General features: G+C 47.5%; 1 protein-coding gene across 19 annotated transcripts in view; it reads right to left on the bottom strand.

Annotated features, from left to right (window-relative positions):
• Positions 1–713: 713 nt before the first annotated feature.
• TRIM9 (tripartite motif containing 9) overlaps positions 714–17,616 on the bottom strand; it is a 125,323-nt gene continuing 108,420 nt past the window's right edge. For 5 of the 19 annotated variants that reach the window (XM_075530882.1, XM_075530884.1, XM_075530887.1 and 2 more), the window contains 3 exons: positions 6,408–6,711; positions 3,224–3,386; positions 714–776 (listed from right to left, as the gene is read on the bottom strand). In XM_075530882.1, coding sequence (XP_075386997.1) covers positions 714–776; positions 3,224–3,386; positions 6,408–6,711 — 530 coding nt within the window. Of the gene's footprint in view, positions 777–3,223; positions 3,387–6,407; positions 6,712–7,556; positions 7,581–8,004; positions 8,047–10,611; positions 10,801–17,616 lie in introns of all 19 variants that reach the window. The other 14 variants (XM_075530870.1, XM_075530871.1, XM_075530880.1 and 11 more) reach the window with 9 other exon arrangements.

Here is a 17,616-nt window from a genome sequence, read left to right as displayed (position 1 = left end):
TCATGAAGTAAACCAAATCACTAAGTCTCTTGATCTGCATATGTCTAGGAACTTTCTAGCGTCATGGTTTTGGGCCTGTCCTATGACCAGGTTGCTTTAATTTTCCTATGCTACTCCACTGCGAACCCTTGTGAAGCCATGTGGCTGACACTTCAATGCTTCAATGGACAGTTAAACCTCATGGTGCCCAGCTCCCATAGATTGGCTCTGCAGAGCCAACACTGTGTGATAGGCATGTGGACAAGAACACTGTAGAAAGTAAAGCACCACCTTCAAAGTCAGCCCAGTCTTGCCTAGTTGACCCCTACAACCTCTTTAGCGGCTAGAAAGCATAATAAAAAAAATCATCAAGAGCCATTTCTCTTGGCAATGACAGTTCAGTATGTCACCAATAAGATGACCGGAAACAAAATGTAACTCACCTAAATCAATTTAAACAACAACAAAACCTACGTGAAACAAAAGCAGACTTTGAGAGGGACGTGGTAGGCTGTCTAGGTCCTGTGTTGATTGAAATTACTGAACGTGGACGTGAATGCAGGCGTTATAGCAATGGAGAGGCTGAAGGGTAGGACAGCGCTGAGGGGTGTGAAGACTGCAGACAGCCAGCTGTTCGCTCCTCCTCCTCTTCCTCATCGCCCGGCAGGCTGGCAGAGCCTCTGCTCCTTCAGGTGGAGGTAAGAACAGGCAGCTGATGTCTCCACGATGCAGGTTTAGGCTATTGATGCTCGGCTGGAGTAGAAGTCAGGGACCGGGAGCCCTGTGTGAAGTGTGACCTGTGGAAAGAGACTGTGAATCCTGCGAGGTCCCCAGCACCACCTTGTCCCCATACACAGTGTTCAGTGGGTGTACACCTAGAGCCAAGTACAACTCTGCTGATGGTAACCTGATGTGCTCCCCAATCCGTGGTGACACCTGCTATTATGATGCTCACCCACCTGCTTCCTGGGAGAACTCTAGGGGAGAATCAGCTCCTTTTGCCTGAAGACACAGGCCTTGCTTCGTTGGTAGTGAAGCCTATTGACCACAGCTCAGTAACTGTGGTCAACTTACTAGATGGAGAACAGACTAGCAGAGACAGCCTTTCTCTGATTACTTGTTGATTTGTTATCCAGACTAGGGTAGGCCTTTCATTTTGGGGTCGTATAAATCATTGCCAGTTCGGCTGAGCCCCTTACACGGTTACACTCACACCTCGACGACAGCTAACTGGGAAAGACGGGAACCAGTTCATCCACACCGCCACTCCCTCACTTCTTGTCCATAAGGGTCTGTATCGGAAGAGACTCAGCACGCCCTCAAAACTCTTGAAGAACAACTTCAGTGTTACTTTTTTTTTTTTTTAAAGGGAGACGGCTACAGGTGTGGAAGCCTCGGAATGAAGTTTGTGGGTAAATAATCCTTCTTGTTCTGGCCATGTAGAGACACATTCTGAAAAATGACATTTCAGCCTCCCAGGTGCTGGTAGGGAGACTGGAAGGGCTCACCTGTCAGAGACCCTACGGTGAGTTTCTGACTGGGTCGCAATCAATTGTTCTACATGGCCTGATAAACCAGCGGTTCTCAACCTGTGGGTCGTGACCCCTTTAAGGGTCGAATAACCCTTTCACAGTTACAGTTATGAAGTAGCAACAGCAAAATGACAGTGATGAAGTAGCAAGGAAAATAATGTTATGGTTGGGGGTCACCACCACACGAGGAACTGTATGAAAGGGTTGTGGCATTAGGAAAGTTGAGGACCGCTGTAATAAATAATGATGATTTTTGCCTTCTTTCTCTGTACACTAGCTCCCCAAGACTGCAGTTCAGGATAGGGCAAAAAGCACCTGTAGCACTTTGCGTTCTCCCGCACTATCGATCTGAAGGCAGCCGTACCTTGACTGAGACTCCTAGGTGTGGAGAGGTCCCGAGAGTCCCGCAGAGACCACCAGGGCGCACTCCCTCCTCAGTTGCGCGCGCCTCACTCATCTGCCCCAGCCCACTGCCCCCTTGACCCTTCCCTGGTCATGTGCCCCTGGAGCCTGGCAGGCTTCTCAGAGACTTTCTTCTGCCTGGAAAGCTGGTTGGTGAGCAATCTGCACAGCTCACTCCCACAATACTTTGAAGGTTGGCTCACCCATGACTGCAACAGGGCCTACTTCCCCTGGAGGCAGGGGTTCTCAACCACTGTGGGTGGCGGCCCCTTTGGGGGGTGTCAAAGGACCCTTTCACAGGGGTCGCCCGATTCATAATGGTAGCAAAATGACAGTGATGAAGTAGCCAAGAAAATAATGTTATGGTTGGGGGGCCACCACACATGAGGAGCTGTATTCAAGGGTCTCGGCATGAGGAAGGTTGAGAACCGCTGCAGACTTGCGGCTCGCAAGTGCACTCCCCAGCCCCCTGCCCTGCCCCTGGTCTGTTCTGCCCTGCACCCTCTCACACTGCGCACTGTAATGAACTCAATCGTTGCATGCATTGCTCCTCGTCTTGTTTCCTGCAACCTGAATGTAAGCTTGAGGAAAGCAAGGTTGTTATCATTTTTTCCCCACTGATGTATCCTAGATGCTTATACGCTAGGGTACACTGATGTATCCTAGATGCTTATACGCTAGGGTACACGATGGATCCTAGATGCTTATACACTAGGGTACACGGATGGATCCTCGAAGGCTGGCATGTTGTAGGTGCCCGCTGGACATCTGTTGAGTGAATGAACACGTGAGAACAACTGGTCGTTTCATAGCCACAACACATCATGAGGCACTTGTAGGAAGGGGCCTTGTTTCATAATTTCCTATCCTCAGAGCACCTAACCAGGCTGACCCAGAAGAGTGCCGAGAAGACCCTTAGAAGTTCTGGGCTGTGTGCTGATACTTCAAGCGTCCACAGCCATTTCTTCGCAAGCACTCACGGAGCTTTGCATGACTCAGTTGCTTCCCCGCCAGCTGGGGAACTGCTGCACTTCTACCAAGTGATGAGACTACAGCTCAGAGGGACACAGGTGGCCAAACCAGGAATAGAATCCCAGTTGCCCCGTTCCTGCTCACGAGACTGTGGCCAAGTTTAGAAGGAAGGATGCATAGTGCTTTGGAACCCTATCTGCTGCCCACATGGAAACCTTGCTCTCCTCTTTCCCTCGATCTGGGCCTCAACACTTTCGGCTTCCTTCTCTTGGGCACCAGCTAACTGCCGTGCGCAGCCTTGGAGGCAGTGGTCAGTCCGTTGGGAGCTCTGAGCTTACCTGCACGTTCCTGTTGAGGCTGACAGCAGGGAAGAACAGGCCCTCCACATTCTCAAAGGCTATGGGGCCTTGCTGTTCGTCGTTGACAAAAAAGGTCAAGGTTTTCCTGTTTAAGTCGAGGAGGACCCCAATGGTGGCCCCCTTGTTGATCCCTCCCTCAGTTCTGTGAGGAGAGAAAGCAGTCGGGTTTCACTTGCTTGACATCGTTCTAGAAACTCCCCTTCTTTACGGTGGAACCAGTGCTTCTGAACCCTTTAAGAACCACTGCCTCCCCTCAGAGGCTTTTTACATAAGCTTATTGCCCAGACCGTGCCTCACCCACTGCATTAAAATGTAATATCACAGATGTACTGCATGTCCATCCACATGGGCACTGTAAGCACATCTGTGCTTGCTCCATGAAACAAGAGTGAGGTGGGGGCTATTTTGGGGCTCCCTGGGGAGAGACTGCCCCCTGTTGAGAATGCCTGGGTTGGACCATGACTGCTTTGCTGTCGCTCTGCCTGGCTGAGAGTGATGTCATTTGGATGGCGTGTCCCCCACTGGGCCGCCGCAGTAGGAATCAGAACTGGGAAGACTGCAAGGCTAGCCTTTGGACGATCAGCAGTCTGACTTAGTTATGTTACACACTTTGCACAAATGGTGTGAAGGCAAGATCATGAAATCCCGAACGGCTTCAGTTGAAAGTCAAAATAAAGAAGCACTTAAGTTGAACCTACACTGTACACCAAACCCCCCTCTCTTTCAGTCCATGGGGACTCACGGCAACCGTGGAGGAGCCAGCGGCTGGGCTCTGGAGGGTTTCGGAGAGTGTGGATCTTCCAGGAGAAGGCAGCCTCCTTCTTCTCCTGCAGAGTGGCTGGTGGGGTCGAACTACTGACTTTTCAGTTAGCAGCCCAACGCTTAGCTAAAACATATGCATGAGAGATGGGACTTGGGGCTGCAGGATGCCCGTTACCTAGAGAAACTCTTTCTGGAAGCATGCACATTTTTTGACGTGTCGATTCAACTCAAGAAGTTAGGCCGTTTAACATCCCCAAACAACATCTCCAAAGAGGAGTCACCCTAGCAAATAATGGTAATAATACTCCTCCTCTTGGAGAGATCGAGATGTTAGGGGATTTGTGACAAACACCATTGTACAAAGCTGCGTCTTATCGAGGCTTCCAGAGATGGTTTACAAACCTGGAATTCACACCTGTCTGCTCTCCCCCTCCTTGTGGGCATCCTCCTCTCAGCAGAGCACAGAGCTGAAAAATGCCATTCGACTCCTCTGGCGTGCAGAAGACAGACTGCACAGACGCACCCGAAGACAGGTTTACAGATCGCACCTGGCTGATCCATAGGTTCGGCAGTGACAACATACATGACACACATGCAGTTTGCATGCAAACAGACATGTTTGTTTGTCCTTGAAGACGTGTTTCTGTGGGCAGTGTGGTCATGGTGTTCTCACCTCCTCCCTTCACTGCAATCTAACGACACTGGAGGGGAAAAGGAAGCGCGGTGCATGGGTTATGATGTCATAACTAGAGGGGGCGTGTCTACAAAGTGTACCGCCCTGGAGATAACTGATATCAAGATGAAGTGGTGGATGGATTCCTCCCATGTGACGGTGAATAATGTAAGCCCGCATGGAGATAGATAGAAAATATCCCAGGGGAAGTGACAGGAGACCATGGATGCCCTCTGGCCCAGAGTAGGGTCAGTGATGAGTCTATCGAACGACCTGGCAGTGGAGTCACTTATTCTAATGCTGCCTGGCTCCCTTTCCCTTTGCTCTGATGGAACACAACTGCTTCACCTCCCCCCCCCCCAGGCCCCCAGCCCCCAGAGACACCAGTGGGCATGTCCATAGCCTAGGGAAATCTTTTACAATAAAGAAGGCACTGCTCTGCCTAGAAAATTTATGAAAAACACATTTGGAGAGGGAGCACAGATCAAGTGAAGAAGGAAGGCTAGCTGAAAAATGACAGTATGTGCTAAATGACACTTTTCTATATTTTGGCAATAGAGGCAACCTCAAGGAGATGGTTAGGTTCTCTTTCCCCAGCAGACTGGTGCTCTGAACCTAGACACCCATAAGAGTGCCTAGTCTAATGCTGTTCCAGCTGGCGTCCAGACGATTTCCTTAGATGAAGGGCGTATATTCTGCGGAGTCATATTGATAACAATCATCAGAACGCCAACAGTGATTTCTAATTTTAGATGCCAGCAAGGTGCCAGTCAATGCAGCAGGCATTGGCACGCCACTCCCTGAATCTTCAGAATATTCTGGCGGGGAGAAAAAGATTACTACTCTCCTTCTTTGGATTTGGAAGTAGAAGGTCAGAAAAACACTAGTAACTGGCTCCCAAGCACCTTTCTGGTAAGCTGAAGGCTTATGTTTTGTATGCTGGGCAGTTTTCTTTCATAGGGGTGTATGGGGAGCCTTACTTTCCACACAGAGTGGCCTGGCAGAGTCCTCTTAGTGACCCAATAGGACAAAGTAGAATGGTCTCAGTGTGTCTGAGGCTGTGTATCTTTTTTTCTCTTTTTGGATTTAAGTCTGATCCTTCTTTCCCTGTGAAGACACAAACACTCCCCTCCCCTTGGGTGGGTCAGTGCCCTATTCCCCCATCACACATCTCTGTCTCTGTCTCTTTTTTCCCTGTCATCTTTATGAGAGCAGAAAGCTTCACTTTTTCTGCAAAGTTGCTGGTGGGTTTGAACTGTCAACCTCGATGTTAGCAGCTACTATGTAACCCACTCTATAGCAGGGCTATGAGTCAGCATTTTCCTCCCATCTCCATTTTGATGCAAAAGGTCACCAGCAGGATTGATTTAGCTGAAAAGGAGAAGGCCTGAGCTACTTAATGAAGACCACCTGCCGCCTTTTCTTAGTGTCCACTTAATAGGTCTTTGAACTTGGCTTGAATGGATTAGACAGCTAACTTGCCTTGTAATGTCACTTGGCATTATGATACCAGGAGCGAGGGAGGTGTAGCACGGGGACCTTCAAGAGCAACTAAAGGGATCTTGTGCTTGGGGAGCTAAGTCTTTGAAACTTTACGGTAGCCATTTGTGAGAGCTCCTTGCTGGTGTGGGTGTGTGGGGACCAGGGACGAGGAAGCCTTTGTCTGGTGCTCACCCTCCTGAAAGGAAGCCAACGTGAAGAAGGCTTGGTTTGGGGGCTGCAGGGTACCTGTTGGTGTGCGAGTTGTTGTGCATGAACCAGCTCCGGTTATTGTCCACATACATTGCCCAAGCTTTGTCGTCCTTTCCTAACATCACATCCTTCATCACGTCGATGCGCGCCACACCGAAGGCAGGGTCGGGGTGGTTGTCATAGCGATCCACAGTTAGCTCCCAGTAGTGGACGCCCTTGGAGAAGCCCGTCTTCCCCAGCACCACCCGGTCATCGTAGCTACTGCAGGTCACAGTCAGGTTGTCATTGGAGAAGATGATGTCAGAGTGCGCGGAGCCAGGGTCGAAAGCAAACCAGGCCACTGAGAACAACAGAAGGGAATCGGGTCAGTAAGGCTGACTCAAGTTGCTCAACACTGGAGCAGACTCCTGGCCGGGTGAGGGGCGCTGAGCTCCATTTTCATGCTGCCATGCAAGAAGGAGCTCCAGGGCCAGAAGGGACCAGAAGTTAGCAGACAAGGGGCATGTCCTGCAACGTGACACTCTCTGCACCCAGAAACAGTGGGAGGACACAGGACCGATTCGATCCAGCAGGGGTTGGCTGACTCAGACTCGATCTACCAGGGGATCTGGGAGTGAAATGGCATCGGTTATGGAAGGTGCAAGTCCCTTCACCTGGTGACTGGCAGAACAGTGCACCGCAGACATAAAGGGAGAGCGGACCAGCTAAGTGGCACGAGTATACCCTTGAGGTGGGGAGGCTCGCGTGGAGAGGCCTAGATGGAGGAGGGATAAAACACTGGGAGTGAGATCAGGAAAAAGTCCTTCAGCAGAATGGCGAAGCCCTAGTTGTTTGGAAAACAGCCCGAAGCTCCAGGGGATGCTCAAAGATGCTGAGGCTCTTGGCCACTAAGTGAATTGTTACCAGTGATTTGACTCGGATGTGGCGTAGGTGGCTTCCTTCATAATGTACCAATACATTTGCTTGTTCTTCCTAAAACGAAGAGGTCGAGCATTCTGCTGAGGCAGTGGGTGTTTTGGACAGGAAGAACGATGCCCTGGTACACTCTGCTAACTACCCTCCCCCCAGGTCAGTGCCATTTATAACTAACACTCCCTGGAGAGATGTAGCTGCTGACTGAACGTGTGATCCACCTCCCACGCACCTCGGTCTTCGCTATTGTCATAGAATAAGGTTGCTTCATACCTGCCAACAGCTTTTTAATGTCAACTGTTGTTATTCCACGTGAAAGGCATGGAAGAGAGAAATGGGAAGCAAAATTGACATTGATAAGAAAACATGTCTCTTTTGAGAATCTAATAGCCAAAAGGGATGAATTAAAAATGCGATGCATGCTACAACCATGGGGCTGGTTTGTGCCTTTACCCACCTTTCAGGCTCCTAAAGGGGGCTTTGTAGTGGTGTCTAAGAAAACTGGGTTGTGGGTTGGGGGAGGTTAGGTTCTTTGAGGCATAACATTAAAAAAATACAGGTACCATGAAACAAAAGACTTTGAGAAATTGTTATAATGAGGTCAGAATGACATCAGACACGTTTATTGACATAAAATAAGTTGCTGCCATTTATTTTGTGAAGGACATTGAGCATACCAACCACAGAAGTGAGACAGAACAATTACAATAAGTATACTTGCCTAATTGAGAGTAAGGCGCAGACTGTGGCTCAAAATTGCATCCTACAAAGAGATACTACACATCAAAGCTATGAAACAACAACCAGGTCCAGAAAAATGACTTGTCTGTACTTAAAAAGCACCGACTGATTCGAGTCACTGGAGGCCTGATTCATTGGAAACCAAAGCCCTTTTGGGGTTAGTTGATATCATTGGCTAAAATTGAATCTCTCCTCTTTCTAAATGAAAGAGTAGACTTAACTTTTTAAAATTATGTAATACATCATCCTCTAATTGATTGCAAACTTAGCACCTTGAATGACATCATTTTCCAAGTTCGATCTTTTCCACCAACAGCTCCACGTTAAGAAGGCTTAGTGTTTTAAACAGAAGTGGAGCCATCACTGGGCACCGATGGAACGCCACACTGCATGGGTACTGTGAACTTAGGTTACTCTGCCTATGCCTAAGGGCCTTATTGTGGCCTGGGCCCAGGTGAAATGATACATATTTAACTGAGCAGGTAACACACTCCATACACTAAGAAATACATTTGATGGTTCTTAATATAAATGTAGTAAATATATATCATCTTGTCTCCTTATTTTACACATCTATCTTTCTCACTTGAGGGGGAGGAGGAAGGATAGGGGTGGTCATTTTCTTGGAGCTCTATTAGAAAGACCTGTGGAGAATCCTTCCCACCTCCACCTCCAGACCCCCTCCTTCTCCAGGATTTATAAACTCTCACCCAGTGAGAACCTAAGTCAGGTTAGGGGAAGGCATGCCCAGGGGTAAAACCTTCTCAGGAGTGTGACCTACAATTTTGAGTGGTGCTGGGAACTGACGTGGAAATGAGCTTTAGGAAGTGGAGAAAGGATTGTTTACTCCCCCCGCCCCCAATGTAATAAGGCCCTTAGGCGCTACAGGACAGAGTAGAATTGCCCCATTGGGTTTCCAACGCTGTAACTCTGCACAGAAGCCGACTGCCATTCTGTTTGCTGCAGGGTGACTGGTGGGTTCCCACTGTGGACGATTTCAGTGACAGTCAAACCATTGTGCCACCAGCGCTCCTGGCGGGTAATGCACTGACTTAACTTGATTTGAGAAGAATTAAGAAAGCAACGTAATGGAAAGAAAGGACGGGGCACTAAGTTAGAAACTGAATTTAAATATTACATCTTGACTCTGGGTTAGTCTAGTTCTCTCTGGGATGAATTCCCAGACAAAAGAATCTCCTCCCCAAGTCATGGCTGATATTTGTGGTTAGTCTCTGTGGACAGTCCCATCAATGCCTATTCATGGATTAGAGCGCCGAGGGTTACGGGTGGAATTTCATATACAGTTTGTAGAATCTGAACAGGGCTTTTACATTTTTTCACATGAATCACGCCTTGTGAGAATCTTTTTCAAACATATATTGCAAAAAATTTTTTTACACTACTTTAAACACAACATCATACATTTAAGATTCAACGATACAGCTACAACAGGCCTGATAAATATTTATACCCAATAGACATCCCCAACCCCACATTTCATTTTATTCTTGAGACAATATACATTACAAAGACTGTAACAATCTTTCAGTACAGTAAAGACAAGTGAGAACGTTCCGAACAAGGCATGTTGGAAAGCCAGTAGTGCACAGAAAAAACAAGAAGGAACAGAAAACCGCAAAGCAAAATGTCATCTTAAAGAGAACTTGAAGTTCCTGCATCCTTTATGCACCGTCATGCTGTGGCCTCCTTCACTCAAGGATGTAGGATGAGCGAAAAAGATTAAAACATAAATAAACGCGTCAAAAGAAACCTTTGGAAATGTAAAATGTGTGTCATGTGTATTCATGATTACAAGATAGTCCTGAAGAGATCCAATACGTCTGCGTCTTAGCTATTTCATGATTCTGTGCGCTAGACAGAAGTCATGCCAAGTAGCCATGTCTAGCTTTCGGGACAGCGGCCCACAGCCTGGCACCCGGTGCGGCTGGGCGCAGCTTGGGGCGGGTGGGAGCTGTGGACCAGACTGGGCGAGACTCGCCTTGAGCGCCCCCCACCGTCCTCCCAGTGAGCGCAGGCTTTTGCAGGGAAAAATGCGCTCACTCTGCTTTGCCTGCTATGCAGGCTGCCTTCTGCTATTGGTGCGTTTCCGCTTTGATTTTTGTGCACAGGAAAGATCTCTTAAGTCTATGTTTAATCAGACCGCTCCCGGGTGGATGCAGCGGCCCAGGCGCGCTGGCTTCCTGGAGACAGCAGGGTTGCCCCCCTGCCAACCGCTGCCCCAGCCTCCGCTCAAGCCCGTGCCGTGCTATGCCACTGCCACTGCATGGGATGACAAAGTGGGGGGATCCATGGTGGGACCAGCTTGTGCAAAAAGAACAACTTCGCTCATCACTTTCCAATGCCATCGGACAGCTCAAGGGCGGGGTGGGGGGGGGGGACACCACGGAAACAAGGACGCACGAAGCCCCACCGGCCCCAGAAGCAGGCCCCAGACACAGAGACCCCCGTGCCCGCCCCGCCCCGCCCCTCCCTCCGCACGTACACGGATGGCAAGAAGGAAACACGGACTGCAGAGATGCGGTCCAGGCACAGAGAGGAAGAGCAAAGGTCAGACAGCTGGGCTCACCGGGTGCATTGAGAGACTGCAAAGAGGAATGCAAGCTCATCTGGTGGGGCGAGGACCGGAAATCAAAGTAGGAGCGCCCGGGGAAGCTGGGTTGTAGGTTAAGGGTGGAGGAGAAAGGACTCATTCTGCGCAGCGGCAATCTTTCCGAAGGCACTGGAAAAGGGAGGGTCTGCTCTTCTGAGTCTGGGTCTAAACGCAAGATCAATGCACACTAGAGATCAGACATCTGCTACCTGCCGGTGGCCTCTTCCCCAAGACCAGCCCAAAGAGGGCGTGCACACCAAGCCCCATCCACCCTACCGGACTGGGGTGGGCCTTCCCAGCAGGCCAGAAGTCAACCCCCAACCATCATTTCCCCCAGTTTTAAAGTGGTGGTAAAATATTTTGAAAGGTTCCCTTTTACTTAAGTCAATATTTTGAGTTGAATTTAGAAATTTTGCCAATAAAATTTTACTCATTGGTGACCATGAGATTAAAGCCATATCCCCTTCAGTGGCCCTGGAAATGAGCCCACTGCACAATCGAGACGTGGGAGAGTTTCTGCTGGGAGGTGCAGACTGTGACAAGCCGTTCGCCTTCCACAGCGGCCCGTTTCATGCCTCCATCATATATGTCCCTATTTCTAAGTAGGTAAGACTAGCACCCTGGGACTTGATCTTTAAGCAGGAGTGGAAATGAAAGAGGGTTTAAGGTAGACAGGGCCGGAGTCTGACCTTTATTTCTGAATTATGATCAGACTCCAGGGAGCTCCCTTGAATCTCTCTGGTTCTCTAATGGTAAACAGACCCTGGGCAGTGGGAGGTGCTACACACACACACACACACACCCTGTGTATTTTCAGGTGGGAGGTGCTACACACACACACACACACACACCCTGTGTATTTTCAGATGGCCAGATTTGGCATGACTCCCTCTCATGTTCAATTCGCCTTGAACTTGCCTGGGCATTAGAGGAGTGTATGAGTTAGTCTCTCAGAATTATAAAAGCACTCCTGTTTGTGGCTTAAGCAGCAGCTGATTCTGTGGTCTGGCCAGAGATGGATCAGCACGTCACCAACTGGGATCTTCAAATGCAGTTTACTAGAAACCAGCCTTTAGGAAATCCGGTTGGCCTGATGGGAACATGCCATGTCTAAAAGCACAAGGGAGCTTTCTTCTCATTGGAAAAATAATTTTGTTTTGGTGGTTTGGGAGGTTTTCTCTGGGAATACTATTCTGGTTTGGTTACTATGCTACTCTTTTTTGAGCACACCTTTATTTTGTCAAAACGTTTGTCTCTGTGTACCTGAGCAAGCATACCTGGACGGCATGTTCTGGAACATGATCCTATTTATGTGCTCAAAACAAGAGCGCTGGCAGGTACTCATTTAATACTGCGGAGAGTCAGTCTCCTTTTCACATCTGAACTAATATTACTGTTAGTTGTTCAGAGTTAGATACATTCTTAGGTTTTCGTTTTTTAAAGAAAATCATAAAACATCTTAGAGAAAAGCAATGACCGTTTATGGAACTGAAGGTCTGTGTTCCCAACAAAATTACATTTATATTTTCTTCTATTTTAACATTGTGTGGTCTTAATGAGTTGACATGGATGATAGTTTCTTTGTTCAGAAATGACATGTTATAGTTACTAAGGTGGAAAACAGCCTTTTGATTTAGTGGAAATATTTGAAATACAACAGCTCAGAATCACAAACTTGTGAGTTTCTTTTAGTGGGAAAAGGCATTTACACCAATATTTACACGTCAGTAATATATGTAATATATGCATTTAATCAATGAGAATTTTCTTGGAGACATATTTTTAACCTGGCAGGGATAATGAAGGTAAATACACATTACTTTAAACAGGAAGGGAAAGGACACATGTAGTAAGATCGTTTCAGAGGGGTTTGGATCCCAAAGCAGTGGAGGAGGAGCTAGGACTTACTCCCGTCTTTGAGGAGCGTACAATCCCGTCATGGAAGGTACTCACCGTGGTCTATTATCAGCACCAGAGAGAAGAACTCACAGGCAGCGATGGCACCCCTTTGCAGGGTGGGCTCTGAGGGCCGCCACGGTTATTCATGACTGTTAAAGATAGTATGATGCCCCCCACACCCCAACTGTGTGGTAAATCTCAACCTCTCTGCCTGAGGTTCTCGTTCCGTCCTGCCAATGCGGCAGGAGTGGTGTAGGGTGTATCTTGAGCCCTATTCCTTGGCGACATAACAGGGAGGTGCCACGCCACGTGAAGATCAGCCGGGAGCAGATGCTCGGAAGAGGCAAGGACCTTCCTCCAGAACCAATGGAGAGAGAAAGCCTTTCACTAGAGCAGGCACCCTGATTTCACATTTCTAGCCTCCTAAATCGCGAGAGAATAACATTCTGCTTGTTAAGGCCATTTACAGTGCAAGGGGGGATGGGGTGGTGGAGGGGAAGGGAGGGGGGCTCCTTTGTAGCGGCAGTGGTTAACTAAGACAATGGTGCTGCCAATTGACAGGAAAGTGGTTATTGCCTCTCCTTTTATGGGGATCCTTTGTTTCCCACGGTCCCCCTTTCTTGTCTCCTTTCACTCATGAACTAGGCCCTTAAGTTAGGTGAGTTTATTTACTGCCCACTTTATCCAGCCAGGCCGTCTTTGAAGTTTCTCCTACCCATCCCCACCAACCTGGGTTCTTACTCCATTTTCTTTAGGCAACCCCTAAAATAAATACAATCAATTCTAATCTGTGGTAAAATGAAAAACGGGAGTGGCCCAGTCTCAGTCTGACTAAACAAGCGATTTTCCCTTTGCATGCTTCCCCATGGGCACAGAGAGCCAATGTTTGGGCAGTTGCCTACAGATCATCTACGACACTTGCTATTGCCCGTCTTGGAAGGAAAGGCCCTCCCTCAGTAACGTCTGAGAAGCTTCCACGTACAATCCTCTGTGAGGCTCATTACGCACGAGCATCTCCTTCTTGTTTGTGGAGTTATGGTGCTCCTGGCTGGACAGATTTCATCAACGGTAGCTTTACGATGTGGGGCCACACAGAACCTGTCACCACTTCTCCAAGTACTTGAAGACAGTCACCCATCTTCTTTGCATCTTTTATTTTCTGGATTAAATGGAAATTATTTCCAACCTCTCCTATTTCAAATCCTTCACTCTCCCAGTCATGCCTCTCTAGACACGTTCACAGGCATGAACCCAGGGCAATAGGATCATACCAAGAACATCCTCCTCCTCCTGCTCCTCCTCCCTGGTTTAGACAGATTACACGAACTCACATTGAGCATCAATACAACTACCCAAGTGTGTATTCCTTGCTTTCCCTCTGCAACACCGTTACGGAGATACAGAGAAGGCTAAGAAGTCTTCTTTTATGTTCTATTAAGAAGGAGGGATTTGCTTTTTTTCCAGAATATTTATGGTACAAAGCTATGTTTTAGGTCACGTCTATTCTCCAGGGTGAATGTTATTAATTTTAAGGTTTTAGATTCTTAGATGAAGACAAGTTGCTACTTGAGAGATTAAAAACATTTCCCCAGCATGTTTCCTTGCATGCAGTGATCCTGCCTAGCCAAAGAGTTCTCTGCTCAGTGGAAGCAGGGTAGCAGGGAGGAAGAGTGAAGGACAGCACGTGTCCGTGGCTCTGTAATTCTGGGAGGAGGACTGTGTTCCTAACTGAGGTGTGTCAAGACAAGTTTTCATTTGCTCTGTCAAAGCTCATTATTATCCTTTTGCCCTTGCTTGGACTTTGTTCCCTTCCTGCTTGGGGATGGGCTCGATTCAACAGTAGGGCCTACAGGATGGCAAAGGCCTCTAGTTAGCAGAAGCAACCAGGAACAATAAAGCAAAGACTGATCTAGGGACCACGTGAATTATTTACTGACTTTGTGGGTAGTTCTTTTAGCTAACACTTACTAAATACCTGCCAGGTGCTAGACATTGCAATAGAACTGAGCAGTTGGGAAACATGAAGCTGGCGGGGAGCTGACTATGAGAAAAAAAAATTCAGAGAAAATCTGTGTTCTCTGGGACTGATTGAGTTTTACTACTGTGACTGTAATTCCTTGATGGTTTCTAGCAGGCACAAAGGACGAAAGCTTCCTTATAAGACAGTCTGATATGTCGAAGATATTTTAAAATGCAGTCTTTAAGGGGCTATTTTTAGATCCCAGGATACAGGAAAGGTAGAGTCAGAGGAAGAGGAAGCGGACGGTTGTTCCTGTGCACTAATATGCACAGGTAGACCTCCTGGTTGTCTCCCTGCCCAGTGATGTGCAACGTCACCAGTTAAGCAGTCCAACAAGATGGTTGCAATTCAGAGCAGAATAAAGCACGGAATGTCCCTGGAATTGACACAAGCAGTGTTACAGATGGCTTCTGTCTAATTATAAAGCAGCTGTTAAAATACTTGGCTTTTGTTAGGAAGATTTAACAAGAAACAAAGGAATGCGTTGAAGAAGGGGGCTGAATTTCCTAAAATGATCTATGAATTTCCTTAAATGATCTAATAAGCAGCCAAAGTCACAATGATGTCCAACTGGTACATAATTTTCAGCAAAAGGCGGTATTTTAAGTGTTCTTAAATGTGGCATTAATTGCAGTTGCGAAGCGAGGGATAGATCTGTTTTGAAAACCCCCTTTTAAAAGAAGCAGTGAACCAGCCTCCTGCCACCCCTCGGAGCGCCGTGTCCTCATTAAGTGCTCCATCCAGCGCCCAGGGCCAGCACCTCATCTCCGTGGAGCTGCCACTGGAGGAAGGAAGCCTTCCCGTATTAAATACATCCCAGGGGCCTTCCTCATCCGTCGTGTGTCCCCTGCAAGCTATACTCCCCAGAATGAAAAATAGGGTGTTGGATCCAATTCAGTCCTGTGGAAACATTCAGAAATCTCCCTGGGATACCATGCATCTTATCAAACCCAAAAGAAACAAGGCATCTCTCATCTCTGGGCTTTGCAAATATCTGCCTACATCTGGCCAGGTATGACTTAGGCACCTGGAGAATTTTTGTCCTGTAAATCAGTGTTTCTCTAACTAAGTACATTTTGGGGCCGGGGGAGAGCCGAATAACAAAGAGCAAAGCAGAAGGAGGCAAATAAAACATTATCTTCCGTGGGCCATATGCCTTTGACAGTGTCACTGGCCAAGTGTTCAGGCCCGTGAAGAGCCTGGGAGGAGGCAAGAGGTTATCCAATGCCGATTCCTAGCAATCTCTGAAGTAGTTCCCAGCTTTCAGCAGTAATCTTGAAGAGCAAAGTCTCAAGGAAAATCAGAAGATACTAATTGGGAAAGATGCAAAAGCTACCTGATCTAAGTCCACGAATTTAGAGACGAGAAAACTGAAGTTCAGAGATACCAAACAACCTATCCAAGTCACACTGCCAGGTGTGGTGGAACAGGATTGTGGGCCAGGCCAGGTGAATTGATTACTGGATAAAACAAGGTCATTGCTGTTCTTTTGTGTAAAAGAAAAGGCTCATGCCCCAAGTCATGGGGCACATAGCTAATGGTCTCAGGGATGACGAGGGCTTGTTTAGGTGAGCCGATATTATGCCCCTATCTCCAAACTAGCTTAAAGATGAATCTTTTCATCTGTAGGGTAGTTCAATAGGGTAGTTAACACATGCCCTCTCCTGCTTTGAAATTTCGGCCCATTAGGGTTGATGGGTGTTCTGATGGTATTGTAAGCTGAGCCTGCAAGGTTAGTGGTTCAAATCCACCAGCTGCTCATGGGATAAAGATGAGGCTGTCTGCTCCTATAAAGATCTACAGTCTTATGAAGCAGATCTGCTCTGCCCTAGAAGGTCACTGTGAGTCTGAATGGGCTCGATGGTAGTGGCTTTGAGGGCAGATGTAAGGGAGACCGGTGATGTAGTGGGTAAGCAGTTGGCTGCCAACTGAAAGGTCGGTGGTTCTAACTCACCAGCTGTGGGAGGGAAATGTGGTAGTCTGCTTCAGTAAAGAACACAGTCGTGGAAATCCTCTGTCCTGTAACATCACTGCGAGTCACACTCAAGGTGTGCAGTGATTCTGAATGAATGAAAAGCTTCCTTTCCATGGTCCATTCAGGCAGGTGCTTAGAGTTTGCGTCTTGCACACAGCTTTTGCGTTGTACACAGCTACTTCTTCTCCTTGGGGCCCTTCCCCTCCTTCCTCCCTGGGAAGCCTCGCTGCCCTCCAAGTCTTGTTGTTTTTCTCTGGCAAGGCGGGCCAAACACTGCATTTCCTCTTAGCCTCTGCCGCCAACACCGTGAGGGGCTTCAAGAAGTCTCTGGAAAAAATTCTGTGACCTTCTAATCCCATTTTCCCACGAGGTTTTAGACGTCTCCCTGTAGTGTGATTGTTTATTTAATGCTCTCTCTCCCTTTGACTCTCACTAAGAAAGTGAAACATTCTGTTCTAGTAGAAAGCTAAAAACAGGTCACCCCCACCTCCCCCCACGGCAACAACAAAGGCCAAACGTCCAAGGTAAATCCTCCCCAAACTGTAGGAAACAAGACCAATGCAGATAAAGTATCAAAGCTCTCTTCACTGGGGTTTTTCCCCTCCCTGACTTCTGAATAATAAAAGAGTTAATTCTTTAGCTCTGTGAGCTTTCTCTTGCGACAGATCAGCTATTTTCTAAATTTCTTGCTTCTTAAATCTCCTCTCACTGTTGGAATGATTTAGAATGAGAGAGAAACAAATAGAACAAAACAAAGTTATGGAGAAAGTATGTGTGTGAACTTTATTTCATTATGAGAAAATCACTTCTGTGCAGTAACAGAGAGATCTACACGATGTTAAGGATTTGTTTTTTTTTTGTATCCAGATACATACCTTATATTTGTACACAATATATAAAATTCATGGAGGAAATGAATTTCTACAGTACAGTTTCTTTGTTGGAAGAGGACTTGCTCCGTTAGTTTCATTTGAAAATGACACCCAGCTCTGCACTTCCCATCCTAGAATTTATTAACTTAGCCACCACAATCTTAGGAATGAACACAGACACTGGGAAACTACATCCGCCTGCAGGATGAAAAGAG

This window comes from Tenrec ecaudatus, chromosome 14 (assembly GCF_050624435.1).
Source record: "Tenrec ecaudatus isolate mTenEca1 chromosome 14, mTenEca1.hap1, whole genome shotgun sequence".
NCBI classification, from domain to species: domain Eukaryota; kingdom Metazoa; phylum Chordata; class Mammalia; order Afrosoricida; family Tenrecidae; genus Tenrec; species Tenrec ecaudatus.
This window is presented reverse-complemented; position numbering and strand designations above follow the sequence as displayed.